Here is a 26,355-nt window from a genome sequence, read left to right on the forward strand (position 1 = left end):
GTGAACTTGAACCTCCAGCCTTTTGGTTAGCTGCCAAGCCCGTTCACCGTTTGTACTACCCAAGGACTCCCAGTGCGTATCTAAATAACTTTCCCTTTTATGAGCTTATTTGCATGATGTTTGTATCATGGTGAGTCTCAGCAACAGTAGGACAGAAGATGTAAGGTTGGGGAGGTTGTTCAAGTTTCCTGGTTGACAGGATTCCCAGGAGGGGAAAAGGTGACTTATTCCTGCGAAGGAGGCCTTGGTGCAGAGGTGGAGACCAGTTGAAAGTCCAGAGCTAGACCAGGACTAAGGGCGAGTCCAAGGCTTTTGTTGAAGTTGGAACTCCTAGGTCTTGAACCAGGCTCTGACAGAGGCTGGGCCCTCTCAGGTCCATTACTTCCAAAGTTCGAGGGTCTGTAGATGTGAGTCAGGCTGGCCGTGGCCTGGCGGTGGGTCGTGGGTCATTTGGTTACTTCTGTGATTCTCTCCTGCTTTCTGTGAGGCCCACTGACCTTCAGAAGCCAAGTGCCACTCAGCTGATGTTGCGGCACCAGTGCCGGCCTTGGGCTGGGCCCTGGGCAGGTGGCCTCTGGGCACTAGGAGCTCACATGAGGTGGGGGAGGTGACGCTGCGTGGGGAGCGGTATGAGGGGGGTGGGGGAGAGGGCTAATGGGGCAGCTCCTGATCTACCCCCAGGTGGAACTGGGGGCTGAGGTGGAATTAGCCAGGTGAAGGGGTTAGGTAGAGGCAGTCTGGCCCAGGGAGCAGCTCCTGCCACCCCAGGGAGGCCTGGGAAGGCCTGATGAGTGTGGCTGAAGCCAGGGGAGAAGGAGGTAGGCTGGGGAGTCAGGTGTGGCAGCTCCTGAGGAGATGGGGGGATTTCAGGCAGGGGAGTGAGGTGATCGGATTGCGTTGAGATTGGTAGAAGGCAGATAGATTAGTTGAAAAGCTACTGTCCTGTTTTCCTGGAATGGACAGTGAAGAATTGGATTGAACCCGTGGCCCTGGATGGAAGGAAGAGGTGGATTGGAGAGCTGTTTAAGAAGAAAGAAGGACAGGGCTGGGGCGGAGGGCCAGGCCTGGGAGGTGGTGGCTGGTGGGTCAATGCCTGGGCTCCCATTTTCCTGCAAGCGCCTGGTCTCTCCTGAGCTTTCTCCTGATTCAGGGGCCCCAGGCAGCAGGGGGAGGAATGAAGTGCAGCGCCCTGGCCCGAGGGTATTCTCCCCGGGCCCCTAGGGAGATAGAGCCTCTGCACAAGGCTGTTGTTGCCCGCTTGTGCCCTTGAATCATCTTTCTTCCCTCCCTGTCTCGTTTTCCTCACTCCAGAGTACTTCTCCAAGTAAACTACACCCAAGCCCTGATTCTCGGTTCTGAACCTTCAGGAATCCAGCCTGAGACAGGGGCAGTAGTTAGTGACCGGGAAGAGTTGCCACCTTTTGAGAGGCTGGAGAGGGGCATGGGGATGAGTCCTGGTGGCTTCCCAGTGCTGGTGGGGCACCGAGATGGGGCTGTCCCCTGCAGTGTGATACGGTGGGACAGGGGAGGTGTCCTTCTGGCTGTAGTAGCTTGCCTTCCTCTGATGAGTAGTGTGGGGAGGAGGATGCAGGCTGGCTCAGATGCCAGTTAGTCACTCTACTCAGTTAGGAGTATCTCACTCCCCACTGCTGACCCAGTTGTATTTAGAATACAAACAGTGTGTGATTCATCCGTCCTCCGGTTTCTGGTGCTTAGCCCACTAGGAGTGACCTTTGGGGACTTTTATACATCTTTCTAGACCATTTAGGGGAAGGAATTTTAAGGGCAAACTTTCCACCCCTACCCCAGGCATCTCCTAGACCGGGGCAGCTGCCCTTGTAAAGGCAGCAGGAGGGCCCAGGCTTACCCGGGCTGGGAGCGCAAGTGTGGACAAGCTAACCGTCCTCTCAGAGTTGCTTCCGTCCTCGCTTGAGTATAGATCACTCAGCCAGCTTTGACGCTATTGTTGGGTGCCGTCAGGTTGATTCCTGCTCATAGCGACCCCAAGCGTTACAGAGTAGAACTACCCCATAGGGTTTTTCTGCTGTAATCTTTACGGAAGCAGATCGCCAGACTTTTCTTCCATGGAAACCTCCAACCTTTTGGTTACGGTTGCACCATGTTAAAAAAAACCGAACACGTTGCTGTCCAGTCAATTCCGACTCATAGCGACCCTATAGGACAGAGTAGAACCGCCCCATGCGGTTTCCAAGGATTCAGACTGCCGACCTTTTGGTTAGCAGCAGTAGTTCTTAACTACTGTGCTACCAGGGTCTCCTGCCCACATTGGCCCCTGAAAAATCTGCCTGATGGTGTCGGCCTGTGGACCAGACTGTCTCTGCCAGGTTCCTTGTGAGGGAACTTGTCAGTGTTACAATCTGAAGAGCCAGTCTGGGCAGGAGAGGGTTGTATTGGGCAGATGTTTAATAGATCCCAGGATCTTTTTTTTTTTTCCAAAAAAAGTTTTTTTTTTTTTGAGGTATAATTTGCATACAATAAAACTTGTCAATTTCAAGGACAACTTGAGGTTCGACAAATACGTACCATCCCATAATCACCACCACAGTGGTGATATAGAACATAGAATACTTCCGTCATTCCAGAAAGTGCCCTCTAAACTCCTTGTGTTCAGTCTGCTCCCCCACCTTCAGCCCATAGCAACTTCTGATCTGCTTTCTGTCACATTGGGTTTGCCTTTTCTGTAATTTCATAAAAAGGAATTGTACGACGTGTAGACATTTGTGTCTGGCTTTTCCTGTAGCATAATAATTTTAAGATTCATTTGTGTCATTGAGTGTGTTCGTAGAGTGTTCCTTTTTATTGCTGAGCAGTATTGCACTGAGCAGCTATGCCATCATTGATCTCTCAGCTCACCTGTTGGTGGACATTTGGGTTGTTTCCAGTTGGGGAAAGCTATGAACCTTCACGCTCAACATGCTTTTATTTCCCATTTCTCTTGGGTAAATACTTAGGAGTAGGGTTGGTAATGTGTACGGTAAGTGTTTAACTTTAGTAACCTGCCACACTCCATACCATCTTCTGGAGTGGCTATACCATTTTGCACTCCCAACAGCAAAATGGGAACATTCCAGTTGCTCCCCCTTCTTGTCACCACTCGGTGATGGCAGTCTGCTGATTTTAGCCATTCTTGTGGGTGTGTAGTGAGTGATACTCGTGGTAATTTTGGTTTGCCTTTCCCAAAAGCCTGATGGTGATGAGCATCTTTTCATGGGCCTATTTGCCATTCATTTGGCAAATTTGGGTACTAGGTACCTTTCTGATTTCACTAGCAAATGTTTTATTCAGAAAGGGATTAAATTATGAATCATATATAAACACCTACCTTAAGTGTTCAGTCTTAGAGATGAAAGGAAAGGACTATGCAAATTTTTTTTTCCTCCCCAAAAACCCTTTGAGCACTTGTTATTTCCTAGGCGCTGTGATGGCTGAAGAGGTTAACGATACATCAAGCAGGTCACGGAAAGTTGGAGGAGGTGGGCAAGAATGTTGTCAACTGTATAGTGTGCATTGTAAGTGTCTTAGGGCCTTTCTCAGCGCTTTGGATGCACAGGAGAGGGAGGCGGGGACAATGTGGCAGAGCTGACACTTAAGTAAGGTGTGATGGAGAGTAGGTGTCCCCAAGGGCGGGAGAGGTGTTGCTGGCAGAGGGAGCAGCATTCACAGAGACATGGGGGACAGACAGGTACGCCCTGGTGGCTGATGGTTCATTTAGTGTTTTGGTGACTGGGCTGGAATTCTGTGTTTTTTTTCCTGGTTTCAGCCTGGTGGCATGAGGTTTAGGAGGGGCCTGTGGTCAGGAGTCTGAGAACAGCACAAGCCTCTGTCGTTTTGTCAGGGGTGTAAGGTAGAAGGGAGACGGAAGAGACCAGCCATGGGACTGAAGCAGAGGGGTTTGGGCTGGGAGTCGTTGGGGGTCAGGTTAGATACGCCTGCAGCTGCTGTTTCTGGAAAGCTGAGTGGGCTCACAGTGGTCTGGGGGGTTCTCAGCCTCGAGTCTGGGAAACTCCTCTTAAAAAGAGCACTTGGGTAGTAGGAAGCTGACAGCAGGTAGCGGGGATTACATGGCTGTCTATTCCCTCCTGAAATAAGGCTGGACCGTGTGGCCACGTTGAAGAGCTCTCTCTGTATGTGGGTCTTGGTTTTGTTGATGCCTTCTGGTGTGTGTGTATCGAGGGGAGAAGGGGGGTGGTGATCTGCTTTTAGTAAATTGTATGTTAAAACCTTATCGCTAGGTTGTGACGATTCACCAAACATTGGCCTTAGTCTTGCCACGAAGTCCAACCAAACTGATGTGTGCTAACAAGAGCGAGTGGGCCATTTCTTCCCAAGCCAAGTGTTCTCACAAAGACAGGCTCCGATCTACACACCCACGAAGTCTGATAGGTTGACGCGCAGCCTGGGATATGGGGAGAGCCAGCCTTGGGAGAGTTGGAAAAAGGCTGACTGGTGAATGCAGCTTCAACTGCCAGGTTCCTACACATAGGGGACAATTAGGATCATAGCTTCTTTAATGAAGCCTCGGTTTTCTGTGTTTCGCAAATACACATTTGTTCTGTGCTACAGAAAGTACCAAAAAGCAGAAAAGAAAATTACTTCGAATTCTGTAATCATAGACTAAAGGAAAAAGTTAAAATGACCTGAAATTCTGTCACCTCCAGGTAGGCATGTAGGCAAGTAAGCATACTTCTAGGATTTCCTTTATGACGTTTTTGACTGAAGTATATGTGTATGTGTGTACATGTCTTTTTTTCCATCTGCTTATCTGGAGAGATGAAAGCAGTGTGGTTACTTTTAGATTACTTATATTTGTTCTGGGGTCTCGTCCCTGCAGAACCCAGCTGTCGCTGACATCTACACGGAGCACGCCCATCAGGTGGTGGTGGCCAAGTACGCGCCCAGCGGATTCTACGTTGCCTCCGGAGGTACCTGCCTGAGTGCACGGCTCGTGGTGGTGTGGCTGGGCCAGAGCCCAAGGCCCAGTCCAAGCTGGGCTCTGGCTTGGAGAGCGGTGGGTGGAAGAGGGTGGAGGCCGGGAGGTTAGCTGAACGGCGAGGGAACTGATGGAGTTAACTGTACTGGGGGCCGACAAGTTGGGGAAGAGCTAATTCACCAGAAAGCCCCGCTCTGGAACCAGCCTTATGTGGAGTTGCTCTGCATACTTTCTAGTTTGCAGTGTTCCAGCTAGTTCTGGTGTGAGGTCAGCAGAAATGCTCTGGTTTTGCTGAGCTGCCCAGAGGCCTTTGTGGGCGGCTATATATAGCAGGATGTATTGAGTCCACGCTGGGCTGTGTGTGCGCGTGTGTGTGTGTGAATTGTAGCTTTGTTTTGAGTCAGCTTTGTTCACTGCTCCTTTCCCAGCACCTAACACAATGCCGGCCTCAAAGCTTGCGTCTTTTTTGTGGAATAGACCTTTGCTCTCCCCCGCCAGGGCTTTTTGTGCAGTGCCATAGAAGGCTGGGCAAGAGGAGGAAGGCGTAAAGAGCTTTACATTTGTTGGCTGCCTAGCCACTTCAGTCCCTAGCCCCCTTTGGGTAGATGGTGTCTTACCTTTTACGGATGAGAAAGGGAGGCATAGAAGTTAGAGGGCCTTACCCTGCATCTCCCTTCCATCCGTCCATCCATCCATCTATCTACTCATCCATTCTTCACTCAACAGATATTAATTGGCTGCCTTGCTGGTGCCCAGGCTATCTCCAGCACCACCAGGGAGAGCCAGTTAATGAGGGAGAGCAACAGATAGTAAAGAATTGCTGAAAGACCTAACCAGCCAGTAGGGGGAGAGCCAGGATTCATACACATTGGTCTAAGGTGGGAACTGCAGCCGTTTTGTCTGCACTGCATTCCCTCCCTATGGCAGAGGGCGTTGCCCAAGGCCCGCATGCCCTTAGCTCCCCTATAGGTGGTGAAGGGACATGTTACCTGGCGTGTGTGTGTATGTGGGAGACTGGAAACAACCCGGGCTCACCCCTTTCTAGCTACATGGCCTTAATGGAATAACATACCTTCTTGGGCCTTAATCTTCTCTCTGTAAACTCGGGTTGCTAGTACCTACCGTGTAGGGGAGGATCCCATGAGGCCATGTGTGTGAGATGCCTTGTGCAGCTCGTGGCACTTGTACATACTTACTGTCAGGCTGGCCACATTATGTCACCCAAACCAGGACGTGCTTTAGAGAGCAGGGGCTCTGTTACTGCTAGTAACTCAGCCAGGACAGCAGCTAGCGGTTAACGATGGACTGGACGGCATTATTGTAGGCGGAGGAGCGGCCAAGCCTGGCATGTAGTAGGCACTCATGGTTTTTGTGTTCAGACCTACTCCAACTACATCTGTAAAACTTGCTGTAGTCACATCCCATGATTTATTTTAGCCCTGTGATTTTTTTTGTTGTTGTTCAGCTTCCCAACAAAGTGCCTCTTCAATTAAAGCCCCAAGGTTTGGCCCGAGTGCCCTTTTAAATTGTTTAACACAGAGCCAGGTGCTCCGAGAAATGTCTTCTCGGGGGGAAGAATGTCATTGCCAAGGGCCCCCACCCTGCTTGGCATGGTGTCCCTGCCTTGCCAGCCCTGAGCCGCAATCCTGCTGGCTGCTGAGTAACCAGGGCTGAGCCCGGCCTGCCCTCTCCCAGGTCCCCAGCTGGGCGTTCAACAAGACGGAAATCGATGGCCTTGAGATGCTAATGCAGAATCAGTGAAGGCTGTCACAGAGACTGTTGCAAAGGACAGGCCACATAAATTATCAGCCTGACGTTTCCCCTTTTCAGAGGGCCCTGACTTGGTGCAGGAGCTGGGGGCGATTGGGGCTGTCTGCCAGTCCTTGTATTCAAGTGGAGATGGAGATGACATTTAGCCTTATAGCACGCTGTTCCTTTGAGTGGAGCGAATTGATTGTTACAGGCTCCAGTGAAACGTTTGCTGCACAGATTGGGGCATTGGGCTAAAAATAGCATGGTGTGTAGCGTTAGGAGGGAGGAGAGAGTGCTGTGCTTGCCGATGGGTTACCTGGTGGGCCGGGGGGAGGGGGCGGGGGCAGGCATCACGTGATTCAGGTCCCACTGAGTGTAGGGGTGCCGTGACTCCTTGTGGCTTCCTGGACTGGCCTGCATGCAACAGACCACATCACTCTGTGTGTGTGTGTGTGTGAGTTGGAAGGGGTGTGTGTATGTAAGAGTGTGTTTGAGTATACAAGTGAGTTTGGAGGTGTGTGTATTTGAGAGCGTGAGCTTGTTTGAGAGTATGGGAGTGTGTGTTCAAGAGTGTGTGAGACTTTGAAGGTGTGTGTGAGTGTGAGCTTGTGTTTGAGAGTGAGAGTGTATGAGCGTGTGTGAGTTGGAAGCTGTGGAGTATGTATGAGCTGGAAGGTGTGTGAGGGTGTGTGTGTGTGAGTTGGAAGGTGTGTGAGGGTGAGTGTGTGTGTTGGAAGGTGTGTGAGGGTGACTGAGTTGGAAGGTGTGTGAGGGTGAGTGTGTGTGTGTTGGAAGGTGTGTGAGGGTGTGAGATGGAAGGTGTGTGAGGGTGAGTGTGTGTTGGAAGGTGTGTGAGGGTGTGAGTTGGAAGGTGTGTGAGGGTGAGTGTGTGTTGGAAGGTGTGTGAGGGTGAGTTTGTGTGTTGGAAGGTGTGTGGGGGTGACTGTGAGTTGGAAGGTGTGTGAGTGTGTGTGTGTGTGTCTGTGCCCTTCCTACATACAGTGCTCACTTTCTGTCAGCCTCTGCTTCCTGCCCTATGCCCAATGGCTCCATGCTATGTCGCTGATATTCCTTTCTGAATTGTCCCTTGTTGCTGACTTCCTGTCCGTTTGCCTATTTGCTCAGAGAAGGGATTTAACTAACTCCAGGTGATGGTTGGAGCTCATCTCGGGCAGACACTGTGCCCAGAGAGGAGCAGGTGTCTCTGAGACACCCTCAGTTAGTGCTGCTCACACAGGGTCAGCATCTCCACCCCTCCCCCCATCTGCTCCGTGGCTGGGCTGAGAGTTCCAGGACCTCCCAGTGTGTCCCCTGAGGCCTCTGACCTGGCACACCTGCTCTGTGTTTGCTCATAAGTGAGGGGTCTCTGTGGGCCTCCTGCAGAGCCTTAGTTAACCACTGATCAGCAGTGGCTGTGTACTGAGGGTGGCCTAGGACTTTGGCGTATCACCACCTTGTTTTACCTCCATGACAACCCTGGGAGACTGGAGCAGTTCCTCCCCTCTCATAGGCAAGCAGCACCCAGGGGGTTGAGTAGCTCATTTGAGACAGCAAAGCCCAGGGATGGCAGAGCAGGATTTGAACCTGATGCCTGGGGTTCTTGGCTCATAACAGCCGCCTGCCCTGCCTCTGGAGCAGCCCCCTGCTGGTGTGACTTGAAACAAGAAAGCAAAACGTTCCCGGAGATCAGCCACAGGGAACCCTCTGGAAAAGTCTGAGTGCCTGGGAGACTTGCCTTAGACCCGACTAGGCTGCAGTTGTAAGCCATGAGAATTAAGTGTGTAGTGCTCCCGTTTTTCCTGCCGACACCGTGCTAATTTAGGCAGGGGTGTGCCGGTATTGTGCTTGGTGACAGGACCATGGCAGGGAAGGGAGGGGCGTGACTTCTATTCCAGACCCGTTGCAGTAGTGCTCCTTCCTTCCAACACCCACCTTGTCTGTCTCACTGCAAACTCCTACACAGGCTTCAGTTAGTACAAGTTGTAGGAGCCTTCCCAGCCGTAATGAGGGGGCTGCTGACTTGCCGGAAGGTCAGCTGGCGGACAGCCACGAGGGTGCTGGGTCGATAGACCCCAGGTGCTAGCCCCATACCAAGTCCCAGTACCACCCACACGTCTGCAGGTCCGTTTCTCTTGATTCTCAGAGCAGCTGTACAGGAGAGGCGGGCATGGCCAGTGCTGCCACCATTTCACAGATGAGAGCTTTAGGTACCGAGTGGTGGCAAGGGGTGTTGCCCGAGGCCCACACGCCCTTAGATCCCCAAACCAAACACCAAACCATTTGCCATTGGGGCAGTTGCGACTCAGAGCAGCCCCATGTGCGCAGAGTAGAACTGCTTCATTGGGTTTTCAAGGCTGTGACCTTTTGGAAGCAGATTGCCAGGCCTTCCTTCCTAGGTGCTTCTGAGTGGGTCAGGCATTTGGTTAGTAGTCAGACATTTAACCGTTGGCACCACCCAGGGACTCCTTAGATCCCCATAGGAGGAAAGAAATACTGAACAAAACTGAGCTGCTTGGTGCTGCTTTGGGGTTTTACCATCATGCTCTGAGGCTAAAGGACTGTCCCTGTGCTTTGTGCCCCCTCAGCAGCTTCCGTCCTCCACGTGGTTTCTGTTGACCTGTCAAGACCCCAAGTGCAGTCTTCACAGCAGCCACAGGCTCTGATTTACCTAACACACATTCTCTCCACCCAGCTACAGCCTGGCCACACTCCAGGAAGCCCGCGCCCCCGGGGCCCAGCCACGTGGCTGTGTTGTGACCCTGGGGCCCTGCCAGATGCTGATGTGTGTCCCCGCCCCCTGGTGTGTCCACAGATGTGTCTGGGAAGCTGAGGATCTGGGACACCACGCAGAAGGAGCACCTCCTGAAGTACGAGTACCAGCCTTTCGCTGGGAAGATCAAAGACATTGCGTGGACCGAAGACAGCAAGAGGATCGCCGTGGTCGGCGAAGGCAGGGAGAAGTGAGTCGCTGGCCTCGGCCCCTCCCTTGGTGTGCTCTCTTCCCGGGGTGCCCGGGGGCAGGGGTGCACACTGCCTCCTTCAGCGTGCCCACGGGCAGGAAGTGGAATTGCTCCGCTGCTCTGCCCTCAGCCCTACGTCTCCCCCTCAGCTGCTCTGAGCGTGGCGGGCGGGACGTCTGTGGTGTGTGCTGAGCTCCTGACAGGTGCTGGCTACACCAGCCTCCTTCCCACGTGGGACTAGCTGGGGGGCTCCTTCAGGCTTGGCTTCAGTCAAGGAGCCTGGGTGGCACAAGCGGTTTGTGATAGGCTGCTAACCTAAAGGTGGGTGGTTCGAGCCCACCCAGCTAGTTCCTGGAATAAAGACCTGGTGATCCGCTCTGTAAAGATTATAGCCAAGAAAACCCTGTAAAGGGGTTCTACTCGGCTACACGTAACAGGCAACTCCACATAACGCGGCACCAGGTGAACACCTTGGGACTAGCCACCAGGGCCTGGCACTGTCTCTTTGTTCTCTGGGTCCTTGGCCCTTCACCTTCTAGAACTCCAGCTGTCACGTCCACGTCCAGATAGCAGGAGGGAGGAAAGGGAGCAGGCAAAAGAGACACACCTTTTAAGCACTGTTATGGGGCGTCCCTCCCAGCGACTCCCACATGGCCACACCCAGCTGCAAGGGAGGCTGGCTGTTTTTCTCAGGCTGGACATGTTCCCTAAGGTTCCCTTACTAGGAAAGAGGGGCCAGTGGGCATTGGTAGGTGGCAATCAGAGGCTGTTGCCCCCATGTGTCTGGTGACTTGGAGGGTCAGTACTGGAACCCAGGTTTTCTTGTTCAAGTTCAGTTAGTTCTGCCACCACACCACCACTGCCTGCAAGCCCTTGAACTTAGCAGGCAAGCATGTCTTTACTTCCTTTACCAGTTGTTGTTGTTGTTGTTGTTAGCTCCTGTTGAGTCAGCTCCTGACTCATGGCAACCCCATGAGCAATGGAAGCAGACCGTTGTCGTCCATAGGGTTTTCATTGGCTGATTTTCAGAAGTACATCACCAGGTCCTTCTTCCTAGTCTTAGTCTGGAAGCTACACTGAAACCTGTTCAGCATCGTAGCGGCACACAAGCCTCTACTGACAGACGGGTGGTGGCTGCACCTGAGGTGCACTGGCTGGGACTGGAACCCAGGTCACCCACATGAAAGACGAGAATTTTGCCACTGAACTACCACTGCCCCCTCCCCCTACCCGGAAACTTAAATTAGTGTTCTTTTTGGCATTAATTCTTCCATGATTTTTCAAATCCTTCTGTTGGTTTTCACAATTCATTTTTCGTTCGGTACCAAATAGTAACTGAAATGACACATTTTCATTGAATGCCAGCCGAGAGCAAGGCATTATCTCCTTTCTGGTCCCCCCAAAACGTGTTACAAAAGCAATGAAGCTGTAAAGATGCTCCCTAGCAGGTGCTTCCTAAGACACCTCCATGGGTGGGGCGCTGGGCCAGACACGAGTCCCGTCATGACCCAGAGGCCCTGGGGTTGCTCCTTGTCTTGGGTTTTTTTTGACAAATAGCACGTAAAGCCCAAATCCCAGTACTCTCAGTGTTTGCTCTTCCAGGTCATTCTGTTTCAAGCACCGGATGTGGGCCAGGGCTGCACTGCCGACATCCACTCCCCATCCCGTGCCTGGGGTCCTCAGCTCTCACATTCCACATCCGCCATCCATGGCCTTGACTTTCTTCCCTTTGACCCTTCTTGTTGGTGAAGGTTTGGCGCCGTTTTCCTGTGGGACAGTGGCTCTTCTGTGGGCGAGATCACAGGACACAACAAAGTCATCAACAGTGTGGACATCAAACAGACCAGGCCATATCGGCTGGCCACGGGCAGCGACGATAATTGCGCTGCCTTCTTTGAGGGGCCACCGTTCAAGTTCAAGTTCACCATTGGGGTAAGTCGATGTCTCCCCTTAAGGTGGTTTTGGGTGGACTCTGTGCTTCTTATGTAAAGCTGGCAGGTTTAGACTGGCTTAGATGCTGGTGGCAAGCAGGCACGTGCTGTGAATGCCAAGATGTGTAGGCACAGAGCAGGGCTATTGGGAAATGTCAGGCAGGGCGCGGGAGGGTGCACCAGTGCCCTGAGCCTGTCTGATCCCATGACTTCCACTGGTTGTGGATGGCACTTACCATGGCAGAGGTTCCGGCATGGAGGGCACCCCGGAGTGATGTATCAGTTTCTAGGGTGGGGCTTAGGGAGCATCTGTGAACCTGTGTACCCAGGCCCGCTCCCTGGTCTGGAGGTGGCCTTGTAGAAAGGGGAGCCTGGGGGTTCCAGGGGCTGTGGTCAGCTTGCTCCCTGGTCTCTGCTAAGCTGCCGAAGTAGGGGAAGAAATGAGCCTTCGGGAACATCGAGGTTTGCCTCCCACAGAGGGAGAGAGGATCAGGGTAAAGAGCGCCTGCGGAAGGATGTACAACTGAAAGAGACAGTTCTCCCTCTGCCCTCACGGAGCATCTCAGGCCTGAAGTGTGAGCTACTGGGCTTTGGGATCCCAGCTGTGCACCTGCCCCGTGACTAGTGGCTGCACCTTTCTAAGCCTTACTTTCCTCTTGTGCGTGTGAGGAGCCTGGCGCAGAGGATTTTCACATCAGCCGGGTGAACCGTGCGCAGCTGCCCAGCAGGCCCAGACCGGGCATGGCTCTCCTCTTCCCTGGCAGGGGCTTGAAGCCCATATTGTCCAGCTGGAGTGCAGGACAGGGAGTCAGTGAGTGGGGGCTGGGTACTTGCAGCCAGATCTCAGTGCAGCCTGTGGTTCTTCAGTTGTCCTCGCTCGCCTGATGACTCATGAAGTGATGAGAACTTGGTGTCCTTCTGAAATCACCGTGGGAAAGGCAGCCGGCACCAGTGCTGGTGACAGACGAGAATATAATCACAGTGACCACTGTTAACTAGGAAGTGACAGTTACGGGCTGATCGTGTCCTAGGTGGTGGTGAAGACTGGGGATTGGACCAAGGTCTTGGGACTGGTCCTCAGGGATGTCAGCGGTTTGGGTTTTAGTGTTTGTGCCTCATAGGGGATTGAGTTAGCTGGTGTCCTGCGAGAGCTCGTTTTCATGACTCCATGCCATGAGTCAGGAATAGCAGGCAGTCTCCCTTAGCCTGTCCAGGAGGGCAGGACTGTGCAAAGTGGCAGACTTCCAGAGCCAGGTCTTGGCTCAGAGCACAGTAGGGCCCTCCAAAGATTCCCTGTGTCCCCAGAGCCCCCGAGCAGGCCTGGAGGGCTGCGTAGGCAGCACAAGGCAGGCTGTCATGCCTGGGGAGTGTGTGCAGCTTGAGAGGCCCCCCCCAGGCAGCCTGCGGTCCTCAGCTGCTGTCTCCTGTGGCTGCCGCTTAATTAGTAGGTAGTAGAAATCTTGCTGTTTTGGGGGCTTTGTTGAATGAAAGCTATGGTTCAAGGTCATTGCTTAAGTGGGGCTAGCAGTACTGTGGAGCATAGGTGAGTGTTGCTGAGTCACAGAACTCCGTCTCCTGGTCTGAACCCGGGAGAGGAAGGACAGAGATAAGAGGCTTCTGCGGCAACAAGAAGCCGTCCTTGCTTGTTGCTTGTCTGAGGCAAAGCTACTCCCTCTGCGTCTGCACACATTCTCTCTGGTTTCATCTGGCCTTAGTCTGGGCTGTTTGTGGGGGAGGCTATGCCTAGAGGGGCCTTCTACCTGCCCCAGGAGGGGTGTGTCCACGTTACAGATGGGGGTTAGACAAGGCATGGGGTGGCCACTGAACTGCACTTAGGTGGTGGGGCCAGGGTTCCAGTCCAGGCCGTGCCCCTCACCACTGCTGTCCTGAGTGTTGATTCCATGTGGTGGGGCCAGGGTTCCAGTCCAGGCCACGCCCCTCACCACTGCCATCCTGAGTGCTCATTTCATGTGGTGGGGCCAGGGTTCCAGTCCAGGCCGTGCCCCTCACCACTGCTGTCCTGAGTGTTGATTCCATGTGGTGGGGCCAGGGTTCCAGTCCAGGCCACGCCCCTCACCACTGCCGTCCTGAGTGCTCATTTCATGTGGTGGGGCCAGGGTTCCAGTCCAGGCCACGCCCCTCACCACTGCCGTCCTGAGTGCTCATTTCATGTGGTGGGGCCAGGGTTCCAGTCCTGCCTGTTCCCCTCACCACTGCCATCCTCTTGAGTGTTCATTCTCTATGGTGGGGCCAGGATTCTAGTTCAGGCCGTGCCCCTCACCACTGCTGTCCTCCTGAGGGCTCGTTCTGGGACTTCTAGAGCATGCTTTCTCTTTTCTAACCTGAGTACAGAGCCCTCGGCCCTGGCCCGGCGGTTTCTCTTAGAAACGCTTGTCTGACTGGCATCTTGTCTCCAGGTGGACACCACATCTTCTCCTGAAGACATCCTGGAGAGCCCATCACCCAAGAGTCCCCTCTGAGGACCGAGGGTAGCTTTGGGAGGGCCATAGACCTCAACCAGCTCCTGAGCGGCAGCCCACTGGCTCTGCGGCCTCTGGGCCAGCCGTGCCTCCAGGCCCGCGCTGGAGAGTGGGTTGGGGATGGTCCTGCACGGCTGCCCCCACGTAGTGGAAAGGACAGTGTGGAATGCCACGGAAGTCCCACCTGTTAGCAGGGGCATCCTTCCCACACGTGTGTGCTGGAAAAGATTCTTGCAGGCGCTGCTGGCCTGGCCACCTTGTTAGGTGCTGACTAGTCTTGGGATCAAACCCAGACTCTTCCCTGTGGATCTGCCCTTAGGCCTTATAGCCCAGGGGTTGAAGCTATGACTGTGGAAGGCTAGGCAGGTACTAAAGCCCTGGTGACTCAGCTGTTAAGCACTTGGCTGCTGACCAAAAGGTTGGTGGTTCGAACCTACCAAATGGCTCCACAGGAGAAAGACCTGGTGGTCTGCTTCCATAAAGATTATTGTTGTGTGCTGTTGAGTCGTCTCCATCTCATAGCAGCTCTATAGGACAGAATAGAACTGCCCCATAGGGTTTCTGCTCCACAAAAATTACAGCCTAGGAAACACTGTGGGGCAGCTCTACTGTGTCCTATAGAGCTGCTCTAAGACAGAAATGACTCAACAGCGCACAACAACCAATCTTTATGGAAGTAGATCACCAGGTCTTTCTCCCGTGGAATGGCTGGTGCATTAGAACCTCCGACCTTTCACTTAGCAGCTGAGTACTTAAGCATAGCACCACCAGGGCCCCTTTCCATAAAGATTACAGCCTGGGAAACTGGAACAGTTCTACTCTGTCACATGGGTCACGATGAGTCTGAATTGACTTGACAGCATCTAATGACAGGTGGGGGGTGCCTGTCCTGTCCCAGGTCCAGCTCCCACCACCTTCCTCCTGACCATGTTTAAGGCCTGGTGATCAGGGGCAGGGCAGGAAAGCCTCCTTCTTCCCCAGAGCGATCTTCTCTTCCAGTTTAGAGGGAGAACTGCAGACTGAAGGGGAAATGAGAGCAAAAGGCATAATAAATGTAATATAAAAGGGCATTTCCACGCACCCTGCACGTGGAGTGTCCCACAGGCTTCCAGACGTTACGTAGTAAAAAGCCTGGAGATGCAGGGGTTTTGGGTAACTCCTTGAGCCTCTGTTGTAAGAGGTTGTAAAAACTAAATGTGTGGGGGGCTTTTTTAGAAGACATCAAATCCCTCTTCCTGCGAAGTCCAAATGGCGTGGTCTTTTCTCCCCCAGTCTCTTCATTCCAGCCTGTGACCACTGCAGGCTGTGGAGGCCTGGCGGCTAGAACCTCCCTCTGAGGGCCGGCAGCCCGTGGCAGCTCTGGCCTGGAGCTGGCGGCCACCCCCCCGCCCTCGCTGGCTGCTCCCTCCTCAGGTCAGAGGCCTGCATGGTCTGGGAACTGGAGGCACTCGTGGAGGGGGTGAGAGCCGCTGTTGGAGAGGGGGTGTTTGCTTCTGAACTTTTCTTCCTGAGCAGAAAAGGGCCGGCAGAACAGGAGGCAGGTGGGAAGACCAGAAGAGGGAGGGTTTGCATTGCGTCCTCGAAAATGAGTAACTTTTGCTTCGAATTTTGAGACGTGCTGAAGCCAAAACGTGTCATCGTTTCCATCTCACGAGTGTCAAGGTAGAACTCTGCTCCCCGGCATTTTCAGTGGCTGATTTTTCAGAAGTAGATCACCAGGCTTTTCTTTTGAGGTGCCTCTGGGTGGACTCGAACCTCCAGCCTTTTGGTTAGCAGCTGACTGCATTCACGGTTTCACCACCCGGGGCCTCCCTGAACCTGGACACCTACTGCCCAGTCTGGCTCCATGCTGGGGACCAGGAGGCGCACAGCTGCCTCAGTGATGACTCATGGTCTCCTCAGCCTGTTCTGGACTATGTGGAGCTCTGCTCGGGGGCAGGCTTTTTGCGTGCCATCCTGTGTGTAGTCTTACACATCACAGCTGTCTCCAGACGTGGAGTTTCCCACGTCTTTCTTAACAGTCGTAGATGAACCGAGGCACTTATCTCAGGCTTGGCTATTATTGGAAGTGTTGCCTTCCTAGATAATTGAATGCAGCTTGAGCTCTAAATGTGCAGGGTTTCTGCTTGTTTCTTCTTTTTCTTTCTGTTTCCTTACTCATGACGAGGCAGAAAACAGAAGTTCCAGCTCTCTGAGTGGTTCCTAGACGCCTGCTTTGTACCTGGCGCCGGGCTGGGCACAGAGTGCCCCTGCTTGTCCTTGGCTGTCTTTCCTCCCCCGCTCCTTGTCCTGGCTGGCCCTAGTTTCTCAGAGCACCTTGTGAGCTGGGGGTCCTGCTGGGAGAACCAAGGAGCAGTCTCATCCTCCTCCCCCCTCGTCTCCTCACCAGTTTGCTCATGAGCAAGCCCCAGCCAGAGCAGGGTGAGTGACACGGCCAAGGCCACGTGGACAGCAGGTGGCCCAGGGAGGATAAGAACAAGCGTTTGGGTCCAACCATCTGGCCCTCCCTCAGCCCCCCACCACCACATCCCCCTGTGTGTCCTTTTTGACAATGTGACATTCCCCTGAGGAAGATGACAGCTGGGCAGATCTGTTGAGGGGGAGGGTCCCCTCTGCTTCTTACGAAGCAGGAGGCAGGGTGAAGGAGTAGTGCTCCCCTAGCACTTCACAGGGAAGGTATGGCCAAATTTTGAGGTGTGGTGGGCTGAAGGAAGGCGCCCACGTTTCAGTTCATGGTGTAAACCCATCATTGGAGGCTGACCGTGGCGACGCCACGAGGCTCAGGGAGGGGGAGCAGTGAGCACAGATGATCAATCGGGAGCTCAAAAACAGACCAAAACCAGGGGCCATCGAGTCGACTGACTGATGGCGACCCCATGTGTGTCAGAGTAGAGCTCTGCTCCATAAGGTTTCAACAGCTGTGAGCTTTCAGAAGCAGATCACCAGGCCTTCTGAGGCACCTCTGGGTAAGTCCAAACTGCCAACCTCTCTGTTAGTGCTGAGCACTTAAGCATTTGCACCAGCCAGGAACTCCTCAGCAAGCTTGTAGCCAGGTGAAAGAGACAGGTGGACACAGGTCATTGCAGTGTGGAGGGCGTGCGGTCATCAGGCGTTCCACACCCACAGGGCACTGGAGGAGCCCGGAGGCTTCCCCAGCAGACCCTGCAGTGGCTGGGGCAGGGTGGGGCAGGTCAGAGGGGCCGAGTCCCAGCCCAGGAGCTGGCCAGCTTCCCACACTTACCCTTCCTGTGTGGGTCCCGCCTCCCTGAGGAAGGGCTATTTTTAGCCACTTTCTCTGGTTAATGGGCTGTTCAATGTCTGGTTAGCGGCTATTTCTGGAGCAGACATCAGTCTCCTGCTCATTTCCACTCTTGGCTGGAGTTGCAGGAAAAACTGACAAGGATGGCGAGTTCACGCACCTCCCACGATGAGGTTCTGAAGCTGGACACTGGAGTCCACACAGCCCCGGGGCCCTTGGGTATCTGCTCATCAGGCCCCACCATGAGCTGGCATCGTTCCAGGGGTGGGAGGGGACTGGACAGGGCCCCTGCCAGCAGCACATCCTGGTGGGGAGACGGTGACAAGCCAGCCAGCAAGTGAAACACTCAGTGGTGGGGACTGCTGAGTGCTGTGCTGGAGAGAGATAGCGCCGAGGTCGAGAGAGACGGGCCAGGGTGGTCAGGCAGAGGGCTGACGTCATAGCGGATGGGTCCAGCTGCTGTGAGCAGCTAGACTGCAGGCATGAGGGCCAACGGAACCAACACAAGGTGCCTGCAGACAGGGCTCACTGTCACGGTGCCCATGCCTCGTTCGGCTTTTCGGGAGCGTGTCCCCACTTCTGTGATCTGGGCGTGGGTAGGGGGTCAGCTTGTGTTCTGATCGCAGGGGACCAGTGAAATTGGAGTTTGTTAAGAATTGGAGTTGAAAGGTGGCTTTAATTATAGCATATTCCTTAGGCACAGCAAAGAAAAATCAGCGCCCCCTCAATGTTGTTGTTAGGTACCCTCAAGTCAGTTCTGACTCATAGCGACCCTATGTACAGCAGAACAAAACAATGCCCTGTCCTGGGCCATCCCCACAGTCATCGTTATACTTAAGCCCATTGTTGCAGTCACTGTGTCAATTCATCTCATTTGAGGGTATCTTTTTCGCTGACCCCCTGCCTTACCAGGTCCTTTCCGATAACATGTCCGAAGTCTCGCCACCCTCGCTTCTAAGAAGCATTCTGGTTGTACTTCTTCCAAGACAGATTTGTTTGCTCTTCTGGCAGCCCATGATACATTCAGTATTCTTTGCCAACACCATAATTGAAAGGCGTCAGTTCTACCCGAGCTCTGCTCCATTTGTGATTTGCTCTTAGAAAGGCTGGCACTTGCTCAGTCAGAGGGACCTGAGGAGGTGTTGACTTGCAGTCCAGGAAGTGGGAGAGCAGCGGGGGTTGGGGGGGTGGTGGTAGGATGAGACGACAGAACAAGGTCAGGACAAGCATGAGGCCTGTGTGCTTGAAAAAAGCCAATTTGGGAGGCAAGAGAAGGCAGTGGTTTGGCCAGCAGTCTAGAAGCGGACGTTTGTTAAATCACAGTGGTTGATGTTTAAGACATGGGTTGTTTGCCTCCCTGAACCTGTTTTCCTTGCCTAGAAGTGGGAAGTTGTGCGAGCCCAGCCCTGCCATGTGTGGTTTTGTGAGGGTTAGGAGAAGTCTGGAAAGGCTTTGTATCTGAGGTCGTTGTACCCCCAACTTTGAACCCCAGGGTCCTATGCAGCTGAGGGGGCGGTGGCGGGCCCTCCTGTTGGCTGCCCTGGACAGCAGACTTGGGCCCTTGCTGTGTGGCTGCCTCCTCAAAGCTGGTACAGCAGGTAGTAGTTGTTGTGCGATGTTAAGGGTCTAATCCCTGGGGTTGCTCCCTGCCAGGACATGCCTGGGCTTGCCCAACCAGCTACCGGGCCCCAAGAGCCTGATGGGAAACTGGAGCTGGTGCAGTTCAAGTTACACGACCCTCTGGGCTTGGCTTTCTCTTGTGAAACCCTGGCCTGGAGGCCCTCCAAGGCCTTCTACGGGGGAGTGTTGGTATGTGACTGTGGTGGAGACAGCAGCAGTGCGGAGACCCCCAGAGGGACCAATTGGGAGAGTTAACAATTTGGCCGATTGAGCTTACTTGGGAATCTGCATTCCTCCAGCTCCAAATCCATAGAAACGCTAGAAAACACAGAACACATATCCTTAAAAGCAGAAAAGCCTCAGAGATAGCATAAAATGTACAAAAGAAACTAAAACAGCAGACGCGCAGCCGAGCTTAAAGAGTGCTCGTCATCACTACTCCGGGGGTACAACGGCCACCTCTGGTGGCTCCCGTGTGACCCTGGCCCCTCCTCTGGGTTCCCTGTGTGCCCCCAGGTCTCTCACTTCATCACTAAGCTGGGAGGGCGAGACACAGCAAAGCTGTTACCAGGTGCTTTGTAATGGGGACCTGAAGTTCAGAAAGGTGGCCCTTCCCTACAGTCACAAACCCAAAGTCCAAGTTAAGACTGAGACAGTGACCCAACACTTAATGTCCCCGTTCTTGTCACTGCCATCCTTCATGGGTGGTTTTGTGTGCCATTCAGTCTGTTCTGACTCATAGAGATCCTATATGATGGAGCAGAACTGCCCCATAGGGCTTCCTAGGCTGTAATCTATGGGAGCAGTTTGCCAGGTCTTTTCTCCTGCAGAGCAGCTTGTGGGTTCAAACCTCTGACCTTTTGGTTAGCAGCCGAGCGTTTAACCATTGCACCACCAGGGCTCCTTACCATCATGGGTAGTGGTGATGAGCCCAAAGAAAACAGACTCTCTAGTTAGACAACGAGGTCCTGGTCCCAAGATGATGGTCACTGAAAGGAGGCAGGAAGAACAGTCGGGTGTGTAGAAAGAGGCTCACCTAGCTGGGCTGGAACCATGCTTGTGGTGGTGGTGGTAGTGGTAGCTGCCCTCGAGCTAACCCCATGCACAGTGGAACAAAACGTTGCCCCATCGTGCACCATCTCCATGATGACCCATAGAGTTTCACTGGCTGACATCTGGAAGTAGGTCTCCAGGCCTTTCTTCCTAGCCCGTCTTAGTTTGGGAGCTCCACTGAAACCTGTTGCACAGCATAGCCACACGCACAGCTCTGCTGACAGAAGGGCGGTGGCTGTGCTTTAGGTGCAGCGGCTGGGCGTCGAACCCGGGTCTCCCGTGTGGAAGGCGGGGATTCTGCCACTGAGCCGCCATTGCCTTCGTTCTTGTATTAGCCCTCCATAAATTCCGATCAATTAATTATTGAGATGTCCTATTGTCAAGATACTTAGATTTCTCAAGTTTTCACCATCTTTTTATTTTTGTCGAGAAATATACACAGCAGAATACACACCAGTTTAACAATTTCTGCATGTCCAAATGGGTGACATTGATTACATTTTTCAAATTGTGCAACCATTCTCACCCTCCTCGGAATTGGTCCTCCTTCATTAACGTAAACTCTGAGTTGCTGTTGTCAGTTCCCATATAGATAGTTTTTCAAAGAGCATAATGCTCACTCTTTACTAGTTAAGCTAAACTGTCATATAGTTTTAAGGAGACTTTCGGGGAATTTTTTGGTTTAAGGTTTAAAGATTATTTCAAGGCAGTATTTTCAGGGGTTTGTCTAACCTCTGTGGCTCCAGAAAGTCTGGATTCCGTGGGAATTTGAAATTGTGTTCTGCATTTCCCACTTTTTGATCAAGATTCTTCTATAGAATCTTTGATCAAAACATTCAGAGATGGTAGCCAGGCACCATCCAGTTCTTCTGGTCTTATGGCACAAGAGGCAGTTGTTCGTGGAGGCAGTTAACCACACGTTCCATTTCCTCCTGTTCCCAACTCTCCTTCCTCTGTCGCTCCAGGCGAATAGAAACCAACTGTTGTGCCTTGGATGGCCGTTTGCAAGCTTTTAAGACCCCAGGCACTACATAATGATCTAGGAGCTGGAATAGAAGCACAAAACATGATACTAGGCCAATTAACCGGGGTGTCCCATGAAGCCATGACCCTAAATCGCCAAACCAAGAAACCAAGACAAGTTTTCATCATCTTAGAACGATTCTTTTTAGATTGGTCCGTGGGATGGGAGCACCCCTTTATACCTGCTTCTGCTGCAGATGGCCGTCAGCCGGGGCTGGACCACATCTGTGAGCAGGCAGGGACAGCCCCTGAGGGAAACCGCTAGACAGAAATGGTGTTTCGGTTGCCTCTTTCGTTGGGGGTTGGGGGGTGTGGAATAAAGTCAACTGTTTAATATGATGAGGGGAAGGAAGCCCAGGGCTGCAGTTGTCCATGGTGTTCGGGGGCTGCGTCTCCTCTGGCCAGGAAGTGTCCTCCTGTCCTCTGCAGGGTGGGTGACCTGGAGCCCAGATCTGAATCATGTGGCTCCGTGGGGTGAGAGTTACTTCTCCTTGGGGAAGACTGCCCACTTCGCAGGCTAAACGTTGGGCTTTGAAGTCATGAGGTTTCCTTGATTCCTGCCTCTCTGGCGGCCTCACTGGAACCGTGGTCGTGGATTTCCTCCCAGGCCTGGGTTTCTTCATCTTTAAAATGGGCATAATTCACCTTGAAGAGCTATCATGAGCATTAGAGATAGCATTTAATATACAAACACGTGAAATTCCTTCCACACAAGCAGCTCATGTCTTAAAATTAAGTCAGTGGTTTCTTTGGAGTTGGGAGTGGGAGTTATTGCACTGAGTTCAGTTGTTTTTCCTGAAAGTGAGGTTTTCATAGCCAGAGGCCTTTACCCTCCATCCCCTCAAAAAGTGAAGAGTTAATAATTACTGAGAGTTGGCTGCTTGGGAAGCAGCACCTGCAGGTGGGGAGGGAGGGGCAGGCATTGGGGCAGTTTTGCAATGGGGGTTTTTACAGGCTCGTTCTCTGATACACACGCTTCCTGACAGATGAACGAATGATTCGTCTACTGACTCAGTTCAAGGCAGTCACTTCTGCGGCCCATTTCTCCTCAGTGTCACTCAAACCCTTATTCCTGAGGAAGGTCATGACCACTGTTCACTTTCTTTAACAAGTCAGCCGTTCACTCAGCAAATGCCCACCAGGCACCTACTGTGTGCTGGGCCGGTGGGCTTGGAGCAGAGGCCTCATGGTCTTGACCGTTTCTCTCTGGCCCAGGGAGACATGGGGGGCATTTCTGTGTGAGGACGTAAGGGCAGGGCTTTTACCGGAGGTAAGGCTTGGCTGAATGGCGGCCACAGTATGCTCAGGCCAAGCACAGGAATGGCCTTCCAGAGACACCAGCCTGTGCAAAGGTGGGGGCCTGACACAGGCAGGCCAGCCAGCTTTCTTCAGGAATGGCCTGTGGGCTTGTTTTGTGTGTTTTTTTTCAGCACTGAAATTTTCCAGTGGGCTAAACAGGCTTGATAATACTAGCTAGTATTTGAAGCAGACTTTATATTTCATAGAGAATGTTTTCAGTGTCTGGACTGTGGCCTGTTGTCCAGGACGATAATTGTCTCATTTCCCGCAGGACCACAGCCGCTTTGTCAACTGTGTGAGGTTCTCTCCTGATGGCAACAGATTTGCCACAGCCAGCGCTGACGGCCAGGTAAGTCGGCACTCTCTGTTCTAGACAGACTGGATTGGGGGGGCGGGGGGAAATGGATGTGGCTGCTGATTTCCTGGTCTTGTGAAGCGGTTTCAGAATAGACAGACTTACTGCCTGTCCTGATATACAGAGCTTAGAAATGTCACTTCCTCCGTAAGGCAGGGCTGTGCCATCAAAGCAAAGCAGACGTGTCTCCATCTCTTTCCTTTCAAATAGAACTTGAAACTCAGTCTGTAAAAGCAAAACCCAAACCATTGCCATTGAGTCCATTCCAACTCATAGCAACTTAGTAGGATAGAGTAGAACTGCTCCGTAGGGTTTCCTAGGAGCCCTGGTGGCACCGTAGTTAAGAGCGTGGCTGCTAACCAAAAGGTCGGCGGTTCAAATCCACCAGCTGCTTCTTGGAAACCCTATAGGGCAGTCTTACCCTGTCCTTTAGGGTCACTATGAGTAGAATCGACTGAACAGCAGTGGATTTGGTTTTTAATCTTTTAGCAGAAGCAGACTGCCACATGTTTCTCCCACGGAGTGGCTGGTGGTTTTGAAAGCAGCCGAGTGCTTTAACCACTGCACCACCAGGGCCCCACTCAACCTATAAGCACTTTTTATTTTTAGGTTGATTCTTTTTTTTAAGAGGCACGATCCCAGACCCTCTTGCTGATAGAGAAATGGTAGATGCAAGGGAGTCCATCTCACATGGCATGCCAAGGACATTCCCACAAGCACACAGCCACGTATGACCCACTTATGTTTTTACTTCCTGGAAGATATACATCTACGATGGAAAGACGGGAGAGAAAGTGAGCACCCTGGGAGGAAGCAAGGCTCACGACGGAGGAATTTATGCTGTAAGTACGGACCTGCGTTGTGTGACTCTGCGAGGGGCTATAATCTGGCTGTTTGCAGTCGCTGGTACTCATTTTGAAGTTAGGCTTGGAAATGAGGGGTTAAAAGTGAACAGTGGTGTCGAGCTGCAAGGTTACATGGAAGAGGGTGGTCAGTGGGGAGGAGCCAGTGGGTGGGATAGGAGGCCTGGACTCTAGTCCTGTTCCCACCATGTGTGTCCCCTCACTGCCCTGGGCTTTCGTTTTCACCCCTTGGAAGTGGAGGCTGTGGGCAAGCTGCTCTTTGAGGTCTCTTCACACCCTGAAGTTCTCTGACCCAGGCTACACCGTTTTTGTGTGAATAGATTAGCTGGAGTCCTGATAGCACCCACTTGCTTTCTGCTTCCGGAGACAAGACTTCTAAGATCTGGGATGTCAACGTGAATTCCATCGTCAGCACGTTTACCATGGGCTCCAACGTTCTGGACCAGCAGCTCGGCTGCCTGTGGCAGAAGGACCACCTGCTCAGCATCTCGCTCTCCGGCTACATCAACTACCTGGACAAGAACAACCCCAGCAAGCCCCTGCGGGTCATCAAGGTAAGGATGAGGACCCAGGAGTAGCCTGCCTTCAGGGGTTGTGCAGAGATGAGTGTGTGGCCCACCCAGGAAAGGGAGGAACCGAGGAGAAGCTGTCCAGAGCCCCCTGGGCCCAGCGCTGTTTCAGGAGTGCGATAGGAAGCCAGTGCTTCTCGAGGGTGTGTGTTTAGCAGAGGAGAAGGGAGGCCAGAGGTTGAGTCCCTTTAGATTTGGACATTCAGAGCCTGGGGCGTAAGGGGAGGCTGCCATCCCCCCCGCCACCCCCCACAGGAGCTCACAGGCTGGTATAGAAACAGGATGTACGACCCCATGACCATGGGGCCTGCCAAGCCCGAGGGCGAGTCGGGCACTGAGAGGTGGGGGGCAGAGCCTGGAGAAGGATAAGGAGGGGCCGCCTTGGATCCAGGCGTTGACTGTTGGGTAAGTATGAGGGTCAGTGAGTGTTGTGTGGAGGGAGCCAGGGAAGGAACGCGGGAGGGAGAGCTGGGGTTCGGGGAAATGAGCCCCCTAAACTAGTGGGGCTGGACCCAGGGGTTGGAACAGTGACGGGGGAGATTGTTAAGCTGATCTTGTCTCTGTCACCAGGAGGGGCTGGCTCGGGCTACGTGCTTACCAGGGTCTGCCCTGTTTCCAGCCTCTGGGGTGGGGTCATGCTTTTGATGTCTCTGGGGAACTTTAGCCAAACTACTTGCTCCTGAGATCAGAGGCCTCTCTTCTGGGCCCTCAAGTCCTTGATCCAGCAGTATCCCCTGTTTCCGACTCTCCTCTCCTGGGGAGCTGGTGGGGCGTTGTAGAAGCGGTAGCTCGGGGTTGAGCTCACCCTGCTCTGGCGGCCTTGGTGGGTGCCCCAGCCCCATGTCTCTGAGTCACCATTCCAAGGGCAATGGCTCTGCACGGTCAGGGCCCACGCCGTATACACCTTCCTGGCAGCCAGGCCTTTTTCGACCATTTCGGGCCACTCTGGGCGGCAAATCCAGCCCTTCCCTCCCCTGCGGCTCGCCCAGCTGCTGTGGGGCTGTGCACTCAGGCCTCTGAGGAGCCACTGCACCCGGCAGGGCCAGTACAGGCTACACCGCACACCTGCTCAGGTATACCTTGCCGGAGGGGGAGGCCACTAAACTCGTCACCAGTTGCCATGGAGTCGACTCCGATTCACCGTGACTCCATGTGTGTCAGAGTAGAACCGTGCTTCACTGGGTTTTCTGGGGCTGACTTTTGGAACGTAGATCACCAGGCCTTTCTTCTAAGGCACCTCTGGGTAGACTTGAACCTCCAGCCTTTTGGGTAGCAGCCGAGTGCTTAACCATTTGCACCACCCAGGGACACTTACTGCTAGCTGGTGCCCAGCACTGGGCAGAGGGCTCCAAGTGGCTTGTCTCACATCCTCATGAGGTACCTGCTGTTCTCATCGGCCACACTTTACAGGTGAACTTACCCACAGGGAGTGGCAGAGCCTGCAGCCACCTGCTGCTGCTCAGCCTCTTTGTGACTGTGGCCAGGTCACTTCAGTGTGCACGGGATCGCCGCCCTTCACCTCACATTCAGGGATGTATGAGTTTCCCGGGGCTGCCGTCACAAATTCCCACAAGCTGTGCAGCCTGGAACAGCAGAAATCTATTCTCCACAGTTCTGGAGGCTACAAGTCTAAAATCAGGGTTCTGCAGGGCTTAAGGCCTGGGGGAGGGTCCTTCCTGGTCTCTCCCGGCTTCTGGTGGCCCCAGGTGTTCCTCGTGGCTGTCGCTGCAGTCTCTCCTCTGTCTTCACACAGCCTTCACTGTGTCTTGTCTTTTGTCTCTTACAAGGTGGCATAGTGGTTAAGAGCTACAGCTACTAATCAAAGGTCGGCAGTTGGAATCCACTGGGCGCTCCTCAGAAACTGTATGGGGCAGTTCTGCTCTGTCCTATAGGGTCCCTATGGGTCGGAATTGACATGATGGCAGTGGTTTTTGTTTTTTTTTTTTTAACGGGTTTGGGTCTTTTATAAGGACGCTTGGCGTTGGATAATCAATAATCCAGGGTGCTCTCATCTCAGGATCCTGAGCCTAATCACAGATGCAGAGACCATTTTTCCACCTAGGTCACATTCACGGGCTCTGGCGGTTAGGACATGAATGTGTCTCTTGGGGCCACCATTCACCACAGTACCAGGGGTAAGGAGCACCTGGTCAGAGACCCCTCATGGCCCCCACATCCATCTGCTTTTGTGAGGTTTACTTGATGTGGCCTTGGGGACAGAGAGGGGCGCCACCTCAGCC

General features: G+C 53.2%; 1 protein-coding gene across 1 annotated transcript in view; it reads left to right on the forward strand.

The window, feature by feature from the left end:
- WDR1 (WD repeat domain 1) overlaps positions 1 to 26,355 on the forward strand; it is a 52,856-nt gene that overhangs the window by 11,049 nt on the left and 15,452 nt on the right. Inside the window, exons 3-8 of the mRNA XM_064286080.1 lie at positions 4,853 to 4,943; positions 9,516 to 9,663; positions 11,415 to 11,595; positions 22,600 to 22,677; positions 23,445 to 23,525; positions 23,867 to 24,100. Of these exons, the coding sequence (XP_064142150.1) occupies positions 4,853 to 4,943; positions 9,516 to 9,663; positions 11,415 to 11,595; positions 22,600 to 22,677; positions 23,445 to 23,525; positions 23,867 to 24,100 (813 nt within the window). The remainder of the gene's footprint in view (positions 1 to 4,852; positions 4,944 to 9,515; positions 9,664 to 11,414; positions 11,596 to 22,599; positions 22,678 to 23,444; positions 23,526 to 23,866; positions 24,101 to 26,355) is intronic.

The sequence above is a fragment of the Loxodonta africana genome, chromosome 5, assembly GCF_030014295.1.
Source record: "Loxodonta africana isolate mLoxAfr1 chromosome 5, mLoxAfr1.hap2, whole genome shotgun sequence".
Taxonomy (NCBI): Eukaryota; Metazoa; Chordata; class Mammalia; order Proboscidea; family Elephantidae; genus Loxodonta; species Loxodonta africana.